Here is an 18,106-nt window from a genome sequence, read left to right as displayed (position 1 = left end):
GTAACAAAACCACCTTGGTGCGTGGAACTGAGTAGCCCCCGATACCCGGCACTTTCATTTGAAAGGGGATGGGTTGCTTGGGGTTACATAGAATGCCACCTCCAACTCACCTTGTTTAAGAGGTGGGTTTTTTTTTTTTTTTTACCTGCGCCCACTCTTTGAAAAGACTCACAATGAGAGACAGCAACTGGGTCATGTGATTGTAGGCTGGGTAGAGCCACACCTTACACCTTTCCATGGGGCCACGCTGGGTAAAAAAAGCCCAGGGTTTACTGTAGTTCAAAAATGTGCCTCTCCCGCACCTTTCTGGGAAACATATTTGGACTGTTTCCATTTCTATCGGTTGACAACACGGTGCTGTCTATCAAAACCCTTAATGACATCGAGGGTCCGCCTTCCAGGTGTACACACTTTAGTCATGGAGGTGCAGTATACAGTAGATCTTGACCAAGTGTGTGACAGTGTCCTTGGGGAAATGTATTGTAGGTTTCTACATCACCCTTACACTACATTTAAGCATTCTATCCCCTAATAACCTACGTCCCCCACCATTGCTTGTGGGACCAACCTGATGGGCACATTGGAAGGCATTGTTTTTGAGTTGCCTTCCTGGAAGACTTTTCCTTTGTCAATGAAGAAAGGGTGGTGTTTTATTGACTCAACCACAGAACCACTAATCCCACTGAAACCATGTAGTCAATCCAAGAAGAATTTATTTGTTTATTTAATGTGATCTTTATGAACTGTCCTGCACTTTGAGATGTAATTCAACCATGATGCCATGATGGCTTTAAAAAAAAAAATCACTCATTCTAACTGTGAAATGAATACAAATGAATAATAAATTAATTATGAATATTCATAGTACAGATTGACCAGTATTGGAAATAAGAGGCACTTTGGCTATTACCGAAACAAATCAGAGACCAATGACTTTGGTCATCAATGTAAATTTATAACCAAAGACAGTTATTTGCAACGACAACCTTGGGAGTATATGAATTAAATATATCATTTAGTATTTTTAGTCTAAATCTAGAAAAAAAAAATGGAAACCTATATTTATTATTGCCATGTGACTATTAATAAATTACTAAAACTGTAGAAACAAAGTGTAAATACAATATGCTGATTCCCACAGTAAAACGATCAAACGTGTAAATTCAACTGTCGCAGAGTACACACACGGTCCCTGCTGGACTCACATGTACTCTGTTAAGAGTTGAAGTAACACTGGGGGCATTTAACTCTGCCCACTTCAGTGGGGCATTTGCACCCGTCCCCAGTTTTTGTCAGTTTATGTCAGTTATTCGTCCGTGGGCCTGAGCGGTGGCACTCCTGCAGCGGGACATGTCATATTTCCAGTTGCGCAACGCAACGGTTTAACATCTTTCGTGTGGAACGAAATTACACTTGTGGTCTGGCTTGAACATCAACGGTTTGGCAAACCGAGGCGTGAATTATGCACGAGAAGATTGTAGGTGGCAGTGATTGGGCAAACGTTGCGCAATTATTTTATGCGCTTGGATTTTCCGGTTCCATGACTCACAATTTGAACCACTCGTTTCCTGTCAAGACACAATGGAATTATGGTAACTAATGAATAGATGGAAAGGAAATTGGACTATATTTGTCTGATATTGTGCAACATAATTTTTACAATATTGTTGCAATGAAGACAACATTCCATCTAATGTGTTCCTGCCACTGAAATGTACCAGGATGTATAACTTGTCTTTTGACTCAGAGAAAACATTCATGGCGTGTAACATATTTATAAAGCACACACAAATCTCTTAAAGGTCAATAAGTATCTGAGAACTAACCCATTTACTTGGATGAGCACATACCAAGCAAAATGTCTTTACTTGTTTACTGGAAGCAACCAAACATACAGGTCTGTGCAGTATATATACATATATATATATTAACGGTGAATATTTTGCTGTTGGAATTTTGCAGTTTAGTATGAAATATCAGAAAAGATTCTTAGGTTTGAAAATGTTTTTCTGAAGTTGTTTCACACTTCAGAAGCAGGTGGACCTCTTATCTACAGGCACCCGTTAGTGCACGCCATGCTGGGCCACCCGGCTCAAACTCACACGCGCGGCATAACAAAGTCAGCGCCACTGATGCTTTATTTGGAAAAATAGTCCTGGGGACCGCAATCTTAAATCTTTTCAAAGGGTTCCATGTCCTGCCGGGCTGCGGGCTCGGCTGGTTTTTTGTTGATACTCGGCACTTAATTGATCAATTAAAGCAGTTATATTACACAGTTAACTCACCTCACCTGGTTTCCTGGGTCTGAACTGGTTGCTGATATTATGTTCATGGCTTACATATTCATAACTATGAGGAGGAAGAGGCTAGGAGGAAGAGACAAAAGACGCAGAATAGCTGTAATTGTTAGTGCTAATAGTCTTTAATGAATCTTCAATGACAGAGGCATACAATATTTACAGTTCACTGGTGTTGGGCCACCAGATGTGATGCTTTGCAAGTATACATTTGATCACGTATGCCATTTTTAACTTCATATTATTCATATGAACACTCATTTGAATTGCCACACGGTGATTCAGTTTAGTGATTATTGCATGTAAACACAATGCTGTACTTTATCTACTAATGTAAATAAATATCTACTAATATCTACTAATGTCTGTGTTTTTGTCTGTTTTTATGAGCTGCACTGAGGCAAATTCCTATCAACTGTGTTGACATGGCAATAAAGTTGAATTGAATTGAAATTGAATTGTGCACTTGGAAAAAAATCCATTGAGCTACAGTTCCATATACTGGCTGATAGGCTTGCTCTATTTATTAAAACTATCAGTGTGAGCTAAGGCTGTGATTGTTCTGGCTGGTTGTGGTTATTGAACGTACTGAATGTCTTGTACAATGTAGTTCTGGGTGTTTTGGCTCGGGACAATATGTTCTTCCAGCAAGTCTGGTGGATTTGTCATGGTGTACGTCATTTCATTTCCTTCAGTCAATGGTCTAGGGCGTGATATGGCTTATGGGGATATTTTAGACATTTTAGATATTGTAGACTTCCTGTTACTTGTGTTCTGCGTATTGTGGCAGACATTGGCTTTTCATGGCCGTGGCATCCCAGGGGATCTTCCTCCGGGTAGAACTAATTGTGCTTCTGCACAGTATGAGTGATGAGCAGCCCGGTCGGTTTAGACCCGTTTTCTGCGGTTTCTTCGAACCCGGTCCATTCTGTGCCGGTTTTCATTTCGGCCTGCTGTATTGTGACAAGTTGTAATCCGTCCATCCATCCATTATCTGTACCCGCTTATCCTGAGCAGGGTCCATCCATTATCTATACCCACTTATCCTGAGCAGGGTCCATCCATTATCTATACCCGCTTATCCTGAGCAGGGTCCATTCATTATCTATACCCGCTTATCCTGAGCAGGGTCCATCCATTATCTATACCCACTTATCCTGAGCAGGGTCCATCCATTATCTATACCCGCTTATCCTGAGCAGGGTCCATCCACTATCTTTACCGCTTATCCTGAGCAGGGTCCATTCAATATCTATACCCGCTTATCCTAAGCAGGGTCCATTCATTATCTATACCCGCTTATCCTGAGCAGGGTCCATTCATTATCTGTACCCGCTTATCCTGAGCAGGGTCCATTCATTATCTATACCCGCTTATCCTGAGCAGGGTCGCGGGGGTTACTGGAGCCTATCCCAGCGTGCATTGGTCGAGAGGCAGGAATACACCAATCTATCGCAGGGCACATTAACAAGTTGTCAATTGCTCTTAATTAGACACTTTTAATGTCTACTGTGGGATGCCCTTGTAAAGCCCTCATAAGACCACATGATGTTAGAAACAGTGATGCCATGAATGTTGTGAAATTAAAGGCTCATGTTCGCGTACCAGAACTTTTAATCTCTCCGATCAGCCAGAACCTTTATGTATTTCTGCTACATGGCAAATTATTTATTTGAAAGAGGTTTTAGAGATGTTTTAATGTATAGACTAGCAGGTGAAATGAATGGTTTCCTATTTGCTGAACGCTCGATGAAACTCAACTACCTATGGGAATATAAAGAGGTCGAAGCTAAAGCAAAGCAAATGGCGAGCGAGGCCTGTATTGTGTTAATACATTTGTTATTTTCATAAGTTTATTAAAAATATGAAGCTTGTTCTCAGTACCCATGACTGACCAAGAGATTGACTGCAAAAAAAACCAGCATTTTTACACGGGGTTCCCCCAGGTCCGAGTTTCTTGCGAAACCCCTCTTGTGTTGACGAGATCCCCCCCCCCTATCCCCCCCCCCCCCCTCCTTTCTCCAGGCTATGTGGCTCCCCGAAACCTGCCGAGTGCCGGCTTCTTCCCCTTCCTCCAGACCCTCATGTGCAGCACGGACAGCACCTGCTCCAACACGTCCTACCTGGTGGGGTCCAGCAGCCGAAGCTCCGCCCCGTCGTCGCAGTGGACGGCGGAGGACGTGCGCAAGTACGTCCCCCCCCCCGCGCCCCCCCCGCGCCTCGCCTCCCCTCCCCCCGCTCTTTCACACGCTCCGCTTCCTTCCTGTTTAAGTTCCACCGCGCATTTTTTCGGAAGCCGGTGAATGAGCGACTCATGCGTTACGTGTAAGTCTTGTCGGGTAACTCTGTGTTTCATGTCAGGTCCCCCTTGCAAAAGAGATTTCGATCCCAATGGGGTTTTCCTGATTAAATAATGGTTAGATAAAAAAATAAAAAAAGTAACTCCAGACAGGTGCAAGTTTGAAAGGCAGAAAGCTTGACGCTGCTTGCGAGTTGGGTAATTCTAAGCGAGTTACTGTAGTGGTGGAGATGCTTTTTCATGTTATTTTAAGTGTCCTTGGGAAGCACTTTTCAGCATATCACAGTGTGCTGTTGACCCACCTTGACCTTTGTTGGCAGAACTTTGACATTCTTGGAAAAAATGAGGCTGCTGCCAAGCAACAGACATTGCTCAGTGCGGGTGTGTTGCCTGTGAGAATAATACCTGGAAAATTACGATTCGGAAAGCTGGCTCGGAATCCAGGAAATAGTTTCACTGGAATGATCACTTGCTCACTCCTTTGTTTCTATCGTCATCTGTCAAAAGAAATATCCACCCACGCACCCACCCACCCACCCACACACACGCATGCACGCACACACACTCACTGTGCACACAACTCAATTTTCTAAGCCCCTCTTATTTATTTCTGTCACTGTCAATAAGACGAGATGGTAAATATACGTGTACTTTACACCTTTAAAGTTAAATGTTAAGTTTGTGCGTATTCCCTCTCTGGGACACCACGGCACCGTGTTTTTTCGGGTTCCCCCCCCTAACCCTAACCCTAACCCTAACCCCCCCCCCCCCCCGACACTGTCAACTATCAGAGGTAATGCACATACCTGAGATCTTAAACAGAACCTGTGCTGTGCTGTGCTGTGCTGTGCTGTGCTGTGCTGTGTGTGGGCTTGCTGAGGCCCGGAGAACCTGTTCCGCTGGCCCTCACATACCGCACAGGACAGGTGACATTGGAATGCGGCCGTGGCTGAGCACGAATGCCTTTTCTCTGGAATACTGCGCCTTATTTCATCGCTGTCTGTCAGCCAGTGACAGACTTGTGACATCACTGATGCATGCCCCTAGCGAGGGACTGATGGGGTGGGTTTACATGGGATTACAAGCATTTAGCAGAGGTTGTTATTCTCAGAGATTTACAGAGCGCACACACACACACACACGCACACGCACACGCACACGCCCACACCCACATACGTATTTTTCTTGATTTGGCTCCATTAGATTTCGTAATCAAAGAATTCACACGAGGTTAAAGTGTGCGTGCTTTCTCAGCTTTTTTTTTTTTTTAAAGGGTATTTGTCATACATTTTGGTTTCACCCGGTAAAAATTACAGCACTTATTATAAATAGTCCCCCCCCCCATTTCAGGGCATGATAATGTTCGGGACAAATGGCGTCACAGGTGTTTCTGATTAGTCAGGTGTGTTGAGTTGCTTCCTTAGTGCGGGTATAAGAAAGCTTTCAGTATCAGGTTTTGATCCTGGCCTTTTGATTGCCTTGGGAGTCTGTAATTGGCGTATGTCAAAATAAGGACCAGAGCTGTGCCGATGAAAGCCAAACAGAGCCATTATGAGTCAGAGAAATACGAAGAAGAAAATGAGCGCTGGCGAGCTCAGGAATCACAGAGAACCGTGTCATCCTGAGCTCCGCGTCACCTGTTTCTCCGTCCTCACGTCTCAGGTTGGCCCTGGTGCCTTTCGACCTCGACGGTTTCGATGCAGCCCAACGGGGCAGTGCGGTCAAAGCAGCCCTGGATGAGGACGGCGGTGAGGACCAGCCACACATGAGCCAGATCTGGAACAAAATGCTGGGTATGAATCTCGAAATAAAACAAAAAAAATTAAAATTAAAATAGAAAAAAAAAAAAACTGACTTGGCTGTGTTTTTACCCAAGTTGATTCCTGTTTACAAACTCTTTCAAAGAAAGGTGTGTAAGTAATCAGTAAATGTCTCTTTAGTTTCAAATGTTTTGAACAACTGTAATTGTGTGATCTACTTTTTTTTTTTTTTTAAAGATCCTAGCTTTGAAGGCCTGCCTAACAAGACTGAACTCATGGCCACCCTGAACTCAACCTTGCTAGAAGACCAGGTGAGCTGGACAGTAAAATTATGTTTAAAAAGACACACAGGGTAGGCTACCTAGGGGAGCATTAACAGGGCATTGCTGTAAAATATGAGGCATATTATTCTGCATTTTCCTTTTTCGTCCATTTTCTAATTTAAAAATATGCTTGTAATGATCAGAAGAAGCTAAATAAACATACAAATTTGTGGGGAAATGTGCTATTTTTGTGGGGAAATGTGCTGTTTTTGTGGGGAAATGTGCTGTTTTTGTGGGGAAATGTGCTGTTTTTGTAGGGAAATGTGTTTTTTAACGCAGTAAGCCACTCTCGTCCGCAGGAGGTTCTGAATGCCATGCTGGAGTCGGTGAACCTGCTGAAGAAGTCGCTGTGCAGCGCCTCCCTGTCCATGCTCAAAAACTCCACCCTGTCCTCCATAGAGCCCCTCACTTACGCGCTCGTCACCTTCTGCAAGACCAACGACACGCTGCTGGAGGTCCTCCTTCTTACACTCAACCAGGTGGGGACTGCATCCCGCTGACACGCCCACAGATCAATGTTCTCACCCCCTCCGACACGCCCACAGATCAATGTTCAGACCCCTCTGACACACCCACCGTTCCATGTAAACACCCACTGACACACCCACAATTCCATGGCCACACCTTCTGACACACCCGCAGTTCCATTTTCACACCCCCTAATATACCCACAATTCCATGTAAACACCCACTGACACACCCACAATTCCATTTTCACACCCCCCCCGACACACCCACAATTCCATTTTCACACCCACTGACACAATGGCAGTTCCATTTTCACACCATCTGACACACCCACAATTCCACGTTCACACCCCCTGACACACCAATGCCTCCTGACATATCCAGTGTGCTCCGACTTCCCCTCCGAATTTCTTTCCCACAACTTGTGAGCAGTGTTGTTTTCGTCAACGACCTGTTTTTTGATGATCTAGACGAAGACGATAACATGACGAAAATGCCTTTATAGGACGACGACGATGAGTAATTCATTTCGCATTTAAAATGACGAAAATATGACGAGACGAAAATAATAAAATAAAACGAAAACAGACCCAGACAGAATGAGCGTTTCTCCTAGAAATACAATGGGCTATATTAGAAGAACATGTGTTGATACATTTCACCGATGAAACTCCTGCTGGCTGCCCGTGCTCTAGGGGGGTGTAGCGAAACGTTTGATTTGTGTTGATCCAATAATAAGCTTGCAATATAAGGTGCAGACTCTCTCCACAGATGTAAATTGTGTGATCCACTTTTTCTGCTGCCATAACCAGTCTATCACTAGCAAGCATCAACACAGTGTCCCTTCTTCTGGCTTGTTCTTGCGGAAGAAAAAGAACAAACATATGGGAATTTTTTCGTGACGCTGCATACTTCGCCGTTTTATGATGAAAAATGCGGAAATCTGTTGGTGTTGTGTTGAATGTGTTCCGAATTGCGAAAAACTGGAGGGACTGGTTAGTGAAGGGGGGGGGGGGGGGGAACTAAAACACACACACACACACAAGCCCCTGGTGGCGGTATGAACGTGCCTCTGGTTTTCCCAGGCCGTGACGGAGCAGATGCTGACCAACCCGGCGGAGCTGCTGGACACGGTGGGGGCGGCGGTGGTGGCGTTCGAGCGGCTGCAGCTGCAGAACCCGCCGTGGGAGGCGGCCCTGCGGTTGCCCCGCCTCTTCACCCCCGACAACGCGCCGGGGAAACTGAACGAGCTTTTCTCTCTGCTGAGCGACGTCAAGAGGTGAGGGGTCAGAGGTGCATGTGTGTGCGTCTGTGTGTGTGTGTGTGTGTGCGTGTGTGTGTGTGTGCGTGTGTGAATAGGGAACTGGAATGCAGCAAAGAAAACCAGGCTAAATATAAAAAGTCACCACTCAAGCTGTCACAGCTCGACTGCAAGCGGTTTGCAATTAGCAGGGTGGGTGATTTGTGCAGCTGTGCTAGATTGCTTTGAATAAATGGACTGCATTTATATAGCGCTTTTATCCAAAGCGCTTTACGAGTCACCCATTCAGACACACACACACACTCACACACCAACGGTGAAAGGCTGCTAGGCAAGGTACCAATCAGCTCGTTGGGAGCAATTAGGGGTTAGGTGTCTTGCTCGGGGACACTTTGACACGCCCTGGGCGGGGGATCGGACCGGCAACCCTCCGACAGCCAGACAACCGCTCTTAACCTCCTGAGCTATGTCATCCCGGAATACGTAAGACTTACCCATCAATCAAGAAGAGGGGCGTGAGATGGGGCTTTGACATGCTTTCATAAGAGCAGGCTTTCACCTACTTCTGCCTGACAGGTGTGGGCTGGGCTCCAGGTGAAAGGAAACAAAGCTTGTCACCTTTTCAAACGAAGGATTTTTCAGGATTTTTTTTTTGTCCTAGGCAGGCAGGGCTAGGTTTTATTGTTGTTTTAACAGCAGGATTGATGTGATGTAACAAATGGAGACGTCACACTCGGCTTTGGAACTCAGAAAACAGTGTTTATTACCCCTTTCAAATGGAAGGAAATGTGAGAAAAAGTGTGTGTCAAATAATCGCTTTTAAATGCGGAAAAAAGGCCCGAGCCATCTGTGAACTCAGGGTGAGGGAGGGGCTGGACCCTCAGGAAAAAACAAACAGAGAAGAAGAGGTTAGGCATGATCGATTGTAAACACACAAAGTAAATGTACTGGAGCCTTAACCAACTTTCACTTTATGCTGTAACCCTGCAGGGCTACCTCAGATCATACGTTCATGCGCTAGGCTAAACTACCAAGTGTGTCAGCTCTGTAAAGGCCAGCTTGACACTTAACGCTAAAATCTAAATATGTGTGTGTGTGTGTGTGTGTGTATGCACGTGCGTGAGATAGAGAGGATATGTATATATATATGAAAATATGACCTAGCTTTCATTACTTTTTTATTTTTCTGTGAAGATAACCTGAAAGCTATTGTGTGTATTGAGTTTGAATCCATAGAGGGTCTTTGTCTCTATATTGGGCTGTAGGTCTCTGATCTCCATCCAGAGCATTTTCCCTCAAGTTCCCGTTGCCACGGCGACTCCCGTCCTGGATCACGCTCTCAGCTTCCTGCAGTACCTCAGCGACTGGCCTGGCAAAGGTAAAATATCGCTGAAATGTGATTTATAAATTAACTATATTCAGAGGTGTGACATACCGTGTTTTCCAAATCAGTGTTCCTGTGAGGAAAACGAAAAGATGTAATCCAGCACGCAATTACACCTTTTGAAACTTTAGGAAATTTTCTTTAAAAAAAAAAAAGGGGGTGGGGGAGTGGATTTTAAAATGAAACACAAGAAAACCTCTGGGATGCACTGAGTAGACGTACATTTATAAAAGCTTGTGATGGCCAACAAAGCACTCCCCGATGGTTATATTTCACAGAACTAGCAAACTCCCTGGAAACTCTCTGTGGTACGGTAACAGAGACAGAACCCGTAGCAGCAGGTTCTACATTTTCAGCTCTCTTCCTTCTCTAACTCCAATGGTTTTGGCCCAATATAAATAGGCCATTTTTTGGTGTCATTGGGGGGGGGGGGGGGGGTGTTTGAAAATCCCATTGACCAACGTCCCATACACCATGCCCCTACCGCAGGGCATTTCAGTAGGATTTGTGCTATGTGCAGAATTCTGCAGCACCACAACAATATTGCACCTGGGTTCCCACCTGGTTTTAAAGCAGGTCCAACAGGTTTGAAGCTGGTTTGGAGATGGTCGAGCTGGCAATTAGATGGCTGAGGCACTAGCGACGCTGACAAGACCATGTACAGCTGGTGGGCCGGCTTGGTACTGACAGCAGGCCATCCACCAAATTCCAGATGGTATCCAGCTGGAGCAGACACTGGTTCCAGCTGGATCTCATCTCAGGCTGGTAGCTGAAATGTCTGCCAGGGTGTTGCATCTTAAAATAACAGGTCAGAGCACCTGGGTGGATGTGCAGCACTCCGAGGACGTTTTGTACAGAAAATGTTTTTGCACATTTCATTCACTCATTATGCCACAGAAAAGAATGTAGCATTAAATAAAACAGTGATTGATTGGAGTGCAGGCCAGGTGTGTGTACGTGTGCACGTGTATAAGTTACCAGGCCACCACAAACTGGCCAGGCAACTTTAAAAACTGCACCCTGGATTGATATGCTATGTGATCATGCACAGGTGTCGACGTTCCTCTGAGTGATGTCGTCGTGGTACCCCAAAATATTTCCCTGTCTGACACTGAGGCTGCTGTGATCGAGCGGGTCAAGGTCCCATTGGATATGGTAGGCCCCTCCTCCTGATTATGTGATTTTTTTAAAGGGATATCAGCAAACATTTTGTAAATAAGCGAGGTGATTAACAACATTTGCAGTATTGAGCATCGTACAAACAGGTGTAAAGTGTTTAGTTGAACCTTCTGAACAGTTCTGATGAGCTTTGGAGTTTAGAGTTTGGAACCTAGGTGTTTCTTTGGTTCTGTGTATACTTGTCCATTGCTTTCTTGTCTGTACACTGATGCATGGTGCCTCGGCTTCAATAGTCCTAATGTGACTACATCTCCCATCAGGCCGCGGTGCTGATGGATTATCCCACCTTTGAACACTATGTGTGCGCCGGCAACCTCTCCTGTGGGGACGGGGGGCTGTTTCGGCTGTTCGGATGGATTAACCAGGACCAGGTCACCCAGCAGGTGAGGACTCTAGAATAGATTTGGTTGGTAAGGAGAGGGGCTGGCCAATATACCGTGGGAAGATATTTATTGAGATGCACCGTATGGAAATTCTGGGCCTGCTTCATTAACTGACATTTGCCTTAGCACGATTAGCACGACTACTGATGCCAAATGCCGCCTACGTTTGACTTCCTTCTGCAAATGCAGCCTACAAACAAGTTTCCACTCTCAAGGAAAAAGTAGTTGTCAACTTATAAAGCACAGATGTCGACTAAACGGAGGAAAAATGTAGCCATACATATTTTAGTTGTATAATGCAATGTTTCAACTTGCTTGCGTCTTATCGGGCAGCGAACATTAATCCAGAGAGCTGCTGAGTCTCTGCATAGCTTTGCTCGTGAGTTTTGCAGGTAGCAACGATCAATTAAAAATAAATAATCAAAGAGATTCGTGACTGTGATTGTGGTGCTTCTTGAGCATGATATGGTCGCTTAATTTGTGGCATCCGCAGTTCGTCTATTCCACCGCCTCTCTTGCACGTTCACGTTACATCGTAACGGCCGATCCTTCAGGCCACAGTTTCTTTGTATGAAATTGGGTTTAAAAGCTGTTGCGGGCTGCCACCAACACACCCCCAGGGTTATACTGCATTCCTTGGCGCTTCATTTAATTTCAACGGGGAGGAAGTGGCCCAGGTGAGCTGAACTGGTCTTGCAGCTTTTTTCCCACGGCGCACGGGCAGCACTGCCGCCGTGGGCTATGCATGGCAGATTGTGGTCACTCACTCACGGATGTTCTGTCGGAAGCACGCGCAGGTGGTGCTTCGTTTGGTAGGACGCATGCGCAGGTGGTGCTTCGTTTGGTAGGACGCATGCGCAGGTGGTGCTTCGTTTGGTAGGACGCATGCGCAGGTGGTGCTTCGTTTAGTAGGACGCATGCGCAGGTGGTGCTTCGTTTGGTAGGACGCATGCGCAGGTGGTGCTTTGTTTGGTAGGACGCATGCGCAGGTGGTGCTTCGTTTGGTAGGACGCATGTGCAGGTGGTGCTTCGTTTAGTAGGACGCATGCGCAGGTGGTGCTTCGTTTGGTAGGACGCATGCGCAGGTGGTGCTTTGTTTGGTAGGACGCATGCGCAGGTGGTGCTTCGTTTGGTAGGACGCATGCGCAGGTGGTGCTTCGTTTAGTAGGACGCATGCGCAGGTGGTGCTTTGTTTGGTAGGACGCATGCGCAGGTGGTGCTTCGTTTGGTAGGACGCAAGAGCAGGTGGTGCTTCGTTTAGTAGGACGCATGCGCAGGTGGTGCTTCGTTTGGTAGGACGCATGCGCAGGTGGTGCTTTGTTTGGTAGGACGCATGCGCAGGTGGTGCTTCGTTTGGTAGGACGCATGCGCAGGTGGTGCTTCGTTTAGTAGGATGCATGCGCAGGTGGTGCCAGCTAAAACGTGTCTGCCGAGGCGAGTTGCGCCGTGGGTCTGGGCGGTTCCGTGCTTGTTTTCATTAACTATGAGTGCTTTCGTAAAGTCCCTAAAATTACATTTGAAATTCTGATTAGTTAAGTTAAAAATCGGGACGACTTAGCTCAGGAGGTAAGAGTGGTTGTCTGGCAGTCGGAGGGTTGCCGGGTTGATCCCCCGCCCTGGGCGCGTCGAAGTGTCCCTGAGCAAGACACCTAACCTAACCCCTAATTGCTCCCAATGAGCTGATTGGTAACTTGCATGGCAGCCTTTCACCGTTGGTGTGTGAGTGTGTGTGTGTGTGAATGGGTGAATGAGAAGCATCAATTGTAAAGCGCTTTGGATAAAAGTGCTATATAAAATGCAGTCCATTTAATTAGCCTTTTCTGATCTCTGAATTTGGGAAGGGGGGCAGCTGAATTTGAATCTGGTAGTTATTTATCACTTTCAGTTCCTTGTACTTTTCCCATCGTTGGATTAAGTTTAAGTGTCCGGTTCAGTTTTTTTTTCATCTTTCTTTTGTTCATTTCTTTGTTTCTCCTTTCCTTTCTTCCTCCCTCTTGTTTGCATAGCTCATCTTTTCCCTCTCTCCATCCCTTTTTGTCCCACTCTCTTTCATTGAGGTCTCTTGAGGTATTGTTACTATAGAGACAGTTGATGAGTAACTGTGGGACAATGCACCTGTGGCTCTGCCCACAACAACAACTCCAGGTATGGTTATACTTCTGCCTGGTTGGTGCCATGGGGACACTCGCTCTAGTTGTAATTATTTTCACTGTTAACAATTCGATGAAATCCTAGCGCTAATGATTAATCAAGTCTTTCGTCACCACGGTGCCATGATCGACCTTGTCCATTAAGGTGAATCCCAGGTGTGAAATCGGCAAAATTATTTTTTGGAGCGAAAATCGCTTAAATAAACCCTGCAATGTTTTGTTTCGCCATTATCATTGTCAAATCTTTCCCGTGCAATTGAAACTTTCATCCGAAGGAAAGAAGAACCTTTAATGGCAGAAGCCCTCTTGAACATTTTTGTTGGTGAAAGTCAGCGAAAAGTCGATGAAACGCCGCCTAGGTGTTCAGGCGATAAAACCCAGCTACATTTGAAATTCGGCATGCAGTTGAAAAGTGAACGATTTCCTGCCAACTAGGCCATAACCAGGCGATATCCAGGTGAAGCCTGAGGTACGTTGGGGTTAATTAAGTCTGTTCATGTCGAAACGTCTCACAAACTGGACTTCCTCCCCTCTAGACTCCCTGGCTTTTGCCCAGTGGGAAAGCTCGTTAGCGCACGCAACGTTCTCCCGACGCCGCTCACCGTGAGACTCTCTCTACCTCGTTATAACCCCTGTCCCCCTCCATACAGGTGTACCAGGCCTGGAGGCAGCAGGTGGCCTCCTCTGACGTCGCCTTCGTCAATCGGATGCTGAATGACCTCCTGGCGACCTACAGCCCCGAGAGCGAGAATCTGTTCTCCTTCCCCACGATGTCCTCCCCCAATGCCAGCGTGCAGCCCCAAAGCCTGGGAGAGCAACTGTAGGCACCCATTTTACTTCCTAGTGTGTCTCTCTCTCTCTGTTACCAGGGCTAATGGTATAGGCTCAATGGGCTTTCATATAAATATATAAGGATTATGTGTAATCAGGTAATACTTTGAATTGGCAGTTTGTATGTAGTGGTGAAGACATTTATGTACACATGGGCCTAATATATTTATATAAAAGCCCATTTCGCTTGCTTGTGTGTCTCCGCGTGTTAGCAGGGCTAATGGTATAGGATCAATGGGCCTTTAAAAATATATAAGGATCATGTGTACTTAAATCTCTTCACCATTGTACACAAACTGCCATCTTAAAGTATTACGTTTATGATGTTCTCGTTCTTTAGTAAGAACTTAACCTCACATGCTGTACTAAGCTGTGGAAAATCACCTAAACATGTCTTTATTTTGTTGTTATGGTTGCAGTAGTACTGATTAATCCGCACTATTTAACATTTGCTGTGGTGTCACTGTGCAAACGGCCGCGGAAAAAATCTGAAAAAGTGCTCGTTATTAAAAAGAAAGGTCAATGCAGTTCCTTTCCACGGGCTTTCAGCCAACTAGATGAGTCATTCTGTTCTATTTTTCAAAGCAGAGATATACGGTGCCAGGTGGCATGATGAAGCACAACTTGGTGGTTTTGTTCAAAAGAAAGCACACGTGAGAGCCTGAATGCTTATACGTATGAAACACGTTAAGTACGGAACCGTGGTACTGAGCTAGATTGTGGACGAAGGGTTGGGTAAGTCACAGGTGTAGGTGCAGTCCTATAGACAGAGGTGGAATATCCAGTCCTTCCCAGTGTATTGCTCCAATCACCTGGATTTGCTAATTAGCAAAATTCTTCAGCCAGCCCAGTACATGGAACTAGGCTGTGTCCGAATCAGCACACTTGCCTACTATTGAGTATATGAGTTGTATGCAGCTTGTATGCTCAAAAGTAGGCAAGAGCGCTGATTTGGGCGCGGCCGTAGTAAAATCAGCTGGCCGGGTTCATGGGTGGAAGAAACACGCGGCAGAACCTATACTTTGTGATCCCCTGGACTTTCCACCTCTGCCTATAGATTGGTTGAGCCTTAAAGATGGCAGTGGTTTACAAACTTTATCTTGTGACCATCAAATCTTTGTGTTTTCATCACTGTTCTGCACGCAAGTTGAGGCCATTGTCTTTGGCACTCTCTTGTTCCTTGCAATCCGCAGCTTGCTCGTGTAAAAATGTTTTCTCGAACGATAGCACGTGACGTGCTTAGGGTGTCCAGCCGGTCATCGTTCGGGCCTCTCGCTGTGTCTCTTCAGGTTCCTGGACGCGGGTTCGATGGTCCTGGGCCTGCTGAGGGGACGCCCTGGCGAGGGGTTCGTCCAAACGGGTCTCATGGGGGCCCACGCCTCCATGGAGCTGGCCGCACAGGTCCTCGAAACGCTGCAGGGTACGTCTGAGCCGCGTACATCCGATCCAGAAGCTCCTACGTCCCTCGAGGGGGTTATCGTATTTCAGTCCTTTCTGCTGTTAAATGCTGTGCTGTTTAATATTTAATGACTGTTTAATGATCTCTGCTGGTTATTTACGGTCAAAATTATTTACAGTGACTGCAGGCAGAAATCATCTTAACCACAGTTTCCTCAACGATTACAGTAACGGTGTAACTGATGACCCGCATTGTGCCACAGGTCATGGGTCTTTGTTCACCTTTGGTGCACTTCTGTATTGAACCTGGAAGTGCGTGTGCATTCACTCCAGTGCGCATAGAAGCAGTTCTCCTTGTGTTTAAAAAAAAAAACAAAAAATAAATTTTCCCCCTCACATACAGAACAAATGGACAACTTGCTGAAGGACGCCCATCACGTCAAGCAGACGTTCCTGTCCCTCATGCAGGACGAGGCTTCCGCCAACGACTGGGCCGGAAGCGCCGTGGGCTCCGCCATGGACGGAATCTTCACGAAGGTGAAGATTCCCGAATATTCCCGAAAATTCCGAAACATTCCGAAAAATTATGCATGTATTCGGCCTAATGCCTCTGCATGATTACAGTCTGTTGGGAGGCACCTTTTTTTTTTTTGCCTTTCATGCGTTTTGCACTGATGAAAAATATGCCTTCTCACACGTGGAAATCACAACATATTTACATTTGACTTAAACATTGACAAGTGAAAAGAAAATGTCACTCGTGAACTTGACATTTTCCCATGTGGTTGGCTATTTGGACAGCGTGAATGGAAATTTTCCACTTGCGAAAACAGAGCATGTGACACATGAGATCATGTGAAATTTCACATTTTCACGTGCCTGACTTTATCAAACGTGAGCTACAATTTTTATGTGAAAACAAAACGTGACTCAAAATAGCTTATGTTACCTGGGATTATTTTTATAGGTCATGTGTTCACATGTGGTTTTTGGACACATGATTTTTGAACACATGATTAAAAAGTAGTTAAGACACCTCCAAAATGTATCTTCTAAAGGAAAAAAAATAGTATTTAAGTTTTGTTCTGTTTTATTTATTCTGTTTTGTTTCTCATGGTACTCGAGTGACAGATACCTTTCTCTCACAGTACATTTATTTGGCAAACGCATTGTGATGGTTCTTGTGACAGATTCTAAAATTACATGAGGAATGTCAGAACATTCCATGTTAGCGGGAAAGCTTGAATGTTAAACGTGGAAAATTGCGTTCTTCTTTTTATTCTTCTCCATTGTCTGCCTCTTTAGCGTGAGAAACTCTGGATGATGTACTTGAACGATAGCGATGCTTTTGAATTAAGCGCTTCATCAGATACTGTAATGCTTTAAGACTGGGCCCTGTGGGAGTTGCCCTGCTGTCTTCATATCTGTACAGACCCAGCACATATTTTGTAAGGGATCATCCATGAAGAGGTGCTCTGGCTGCTATCGAGAAATAATGACCGACTCTGCTGGGAAGTCCCCCCAACCCCCGCCACCCCCCCCCCCCCCCATGCAAAGTGGAGTGATACTGTTTGAATAGTTACAGTTGAAGCGATTTGTTACCCATAGCCACGGTCACTATTCCAAAAAGAGAAATTTGACAGTGGAATGCCCGAAGTGACCAATCAGAATCGAGTATTTGGGCAAAGCCTCGTAACGATATGTGTTGCCTGCTCCCCCAGGTGCTTTTCTCCTCGGATCCCGGGGCGTGCAGGGACCTCCTCGCTTCGTGGGACTGGCTCTCCAAGCTGAGCTCCTTCCCCCCTGGCCTCTGGAACGCCGTCCTCTGCCCGTCCAACGACTCCCGCTTGCTCGACGCGCTCGCGACGCAGTGGTCTCCCGTGGTCCCCGAGGTGTGTCAGGGTGTTCGCTCGGGAGGAACCGGCCCGGCCGCATTCCTGCCCTTCGAGCCCGCGGACGGAATAAAGCCGCCTGTGAAAACCTGTGTCTCTCGCGTGGGAGCAAAGTCATCTTTATTTGCGGCTGTTGCGTGACAGTCGCCAGCATGCCATGGCCGGGCTGGCGTGTTTTGCGTGTAAACAGAGCGCCCCGGTCGATATCTGACACCAGCGCCGTGATACCAGTCTACCTAAGAGAAGGTTACCTCCAGACCGTTAAGCGCAGTGCCGTCTAGCCGTTGATCATGTGACCCTCGGGAATTAACGTTTTTATATCAACCGGAGTCCCTGTAGGCACAAGAATGGCGGAAGCAAGTGAAAGATTATGCAATTGAGTGGTTAATTGAGATGCTTATTTATACGAATATGACGGAATACGGGGAGAGGGAAAGGAAGGAAAGCACGCATAGATGGAGCTTCCTTCAGAAGTGCCTTC

At 45.9% G+C, this 18,106-nt stretch overlaps 1 protein-coding gene across 1 annotated transcript in view; it reads left to right on the top strand.

The window, feature by feature from the left end:
* The window catches only part of abca12 (ATP-binding cassette, sub-family A (ABC1), member 12), an 89,673-nt gene that overhangs the window by 3,916 nt on the left and 67,651 nt on the right, over positions 1-18,106 (top strand). Inside the window, exons 4-15 of the mRNA XM_035409574.1 lie at positions 4,323-4,485; positions 6,259-6,389; positions 6,594-6,667; positions 6,979-7,158; positions 8,233-8,426; positions 9,674-9,786; positions 10,844-10,947; positions 11,232-11,354; positions 14,155-14,324; positions 15,625-15,755; positions 16,137-16,270; positions 17,455-17,625. Of these exons, the coding sequence (XP_035265465.1) occupies positions 4,323-4,485; positions 6,259-6,389; positions 6,594-6,667; positions 6,979-7,158; positions 8,233-8,426; positions 9,674-9,786; positions 10,844-10,947; positions 11,232-11,354; positions 14,155-14,324; positions 15,625-15,755; positions 16,137-16,270; positions 17,455-17,625 (1,688 nt within the window). The remainder of the gene's footprint in view (positions 1-4,322; positions 4,486-6,258; positions 6,390-6,593; positions 6,668-6,978; positions 7,159-8,232; positions 8,427-9,673; positions 9,787-10,843; positions 10,948-11,231; positions 11,355-14,154; positions 14,325-15,624; positions 15,756-16,136; positions 16,271-17,454; positions 17,626-18,106) is intronic.

Source organism: Anguilla anguilla, chromosome 3, assembly GCF_013347855.1.
Source record: "Anguilla anguilla isolate fAngAng1 chromosome 3, fAngAng1.pri, whole genome shotgun sequence".
Taxonomy (NCBI): domain Eukaryota; kingdom Metazoa; phylum Chordata; class Actinopteri; order Anguilliformes; family Anguillidae; genus Anguilla; species Anguilla anguilla.
This window is presented reverse-complemented; position numbering and strand designations above follow the sequence as displayed.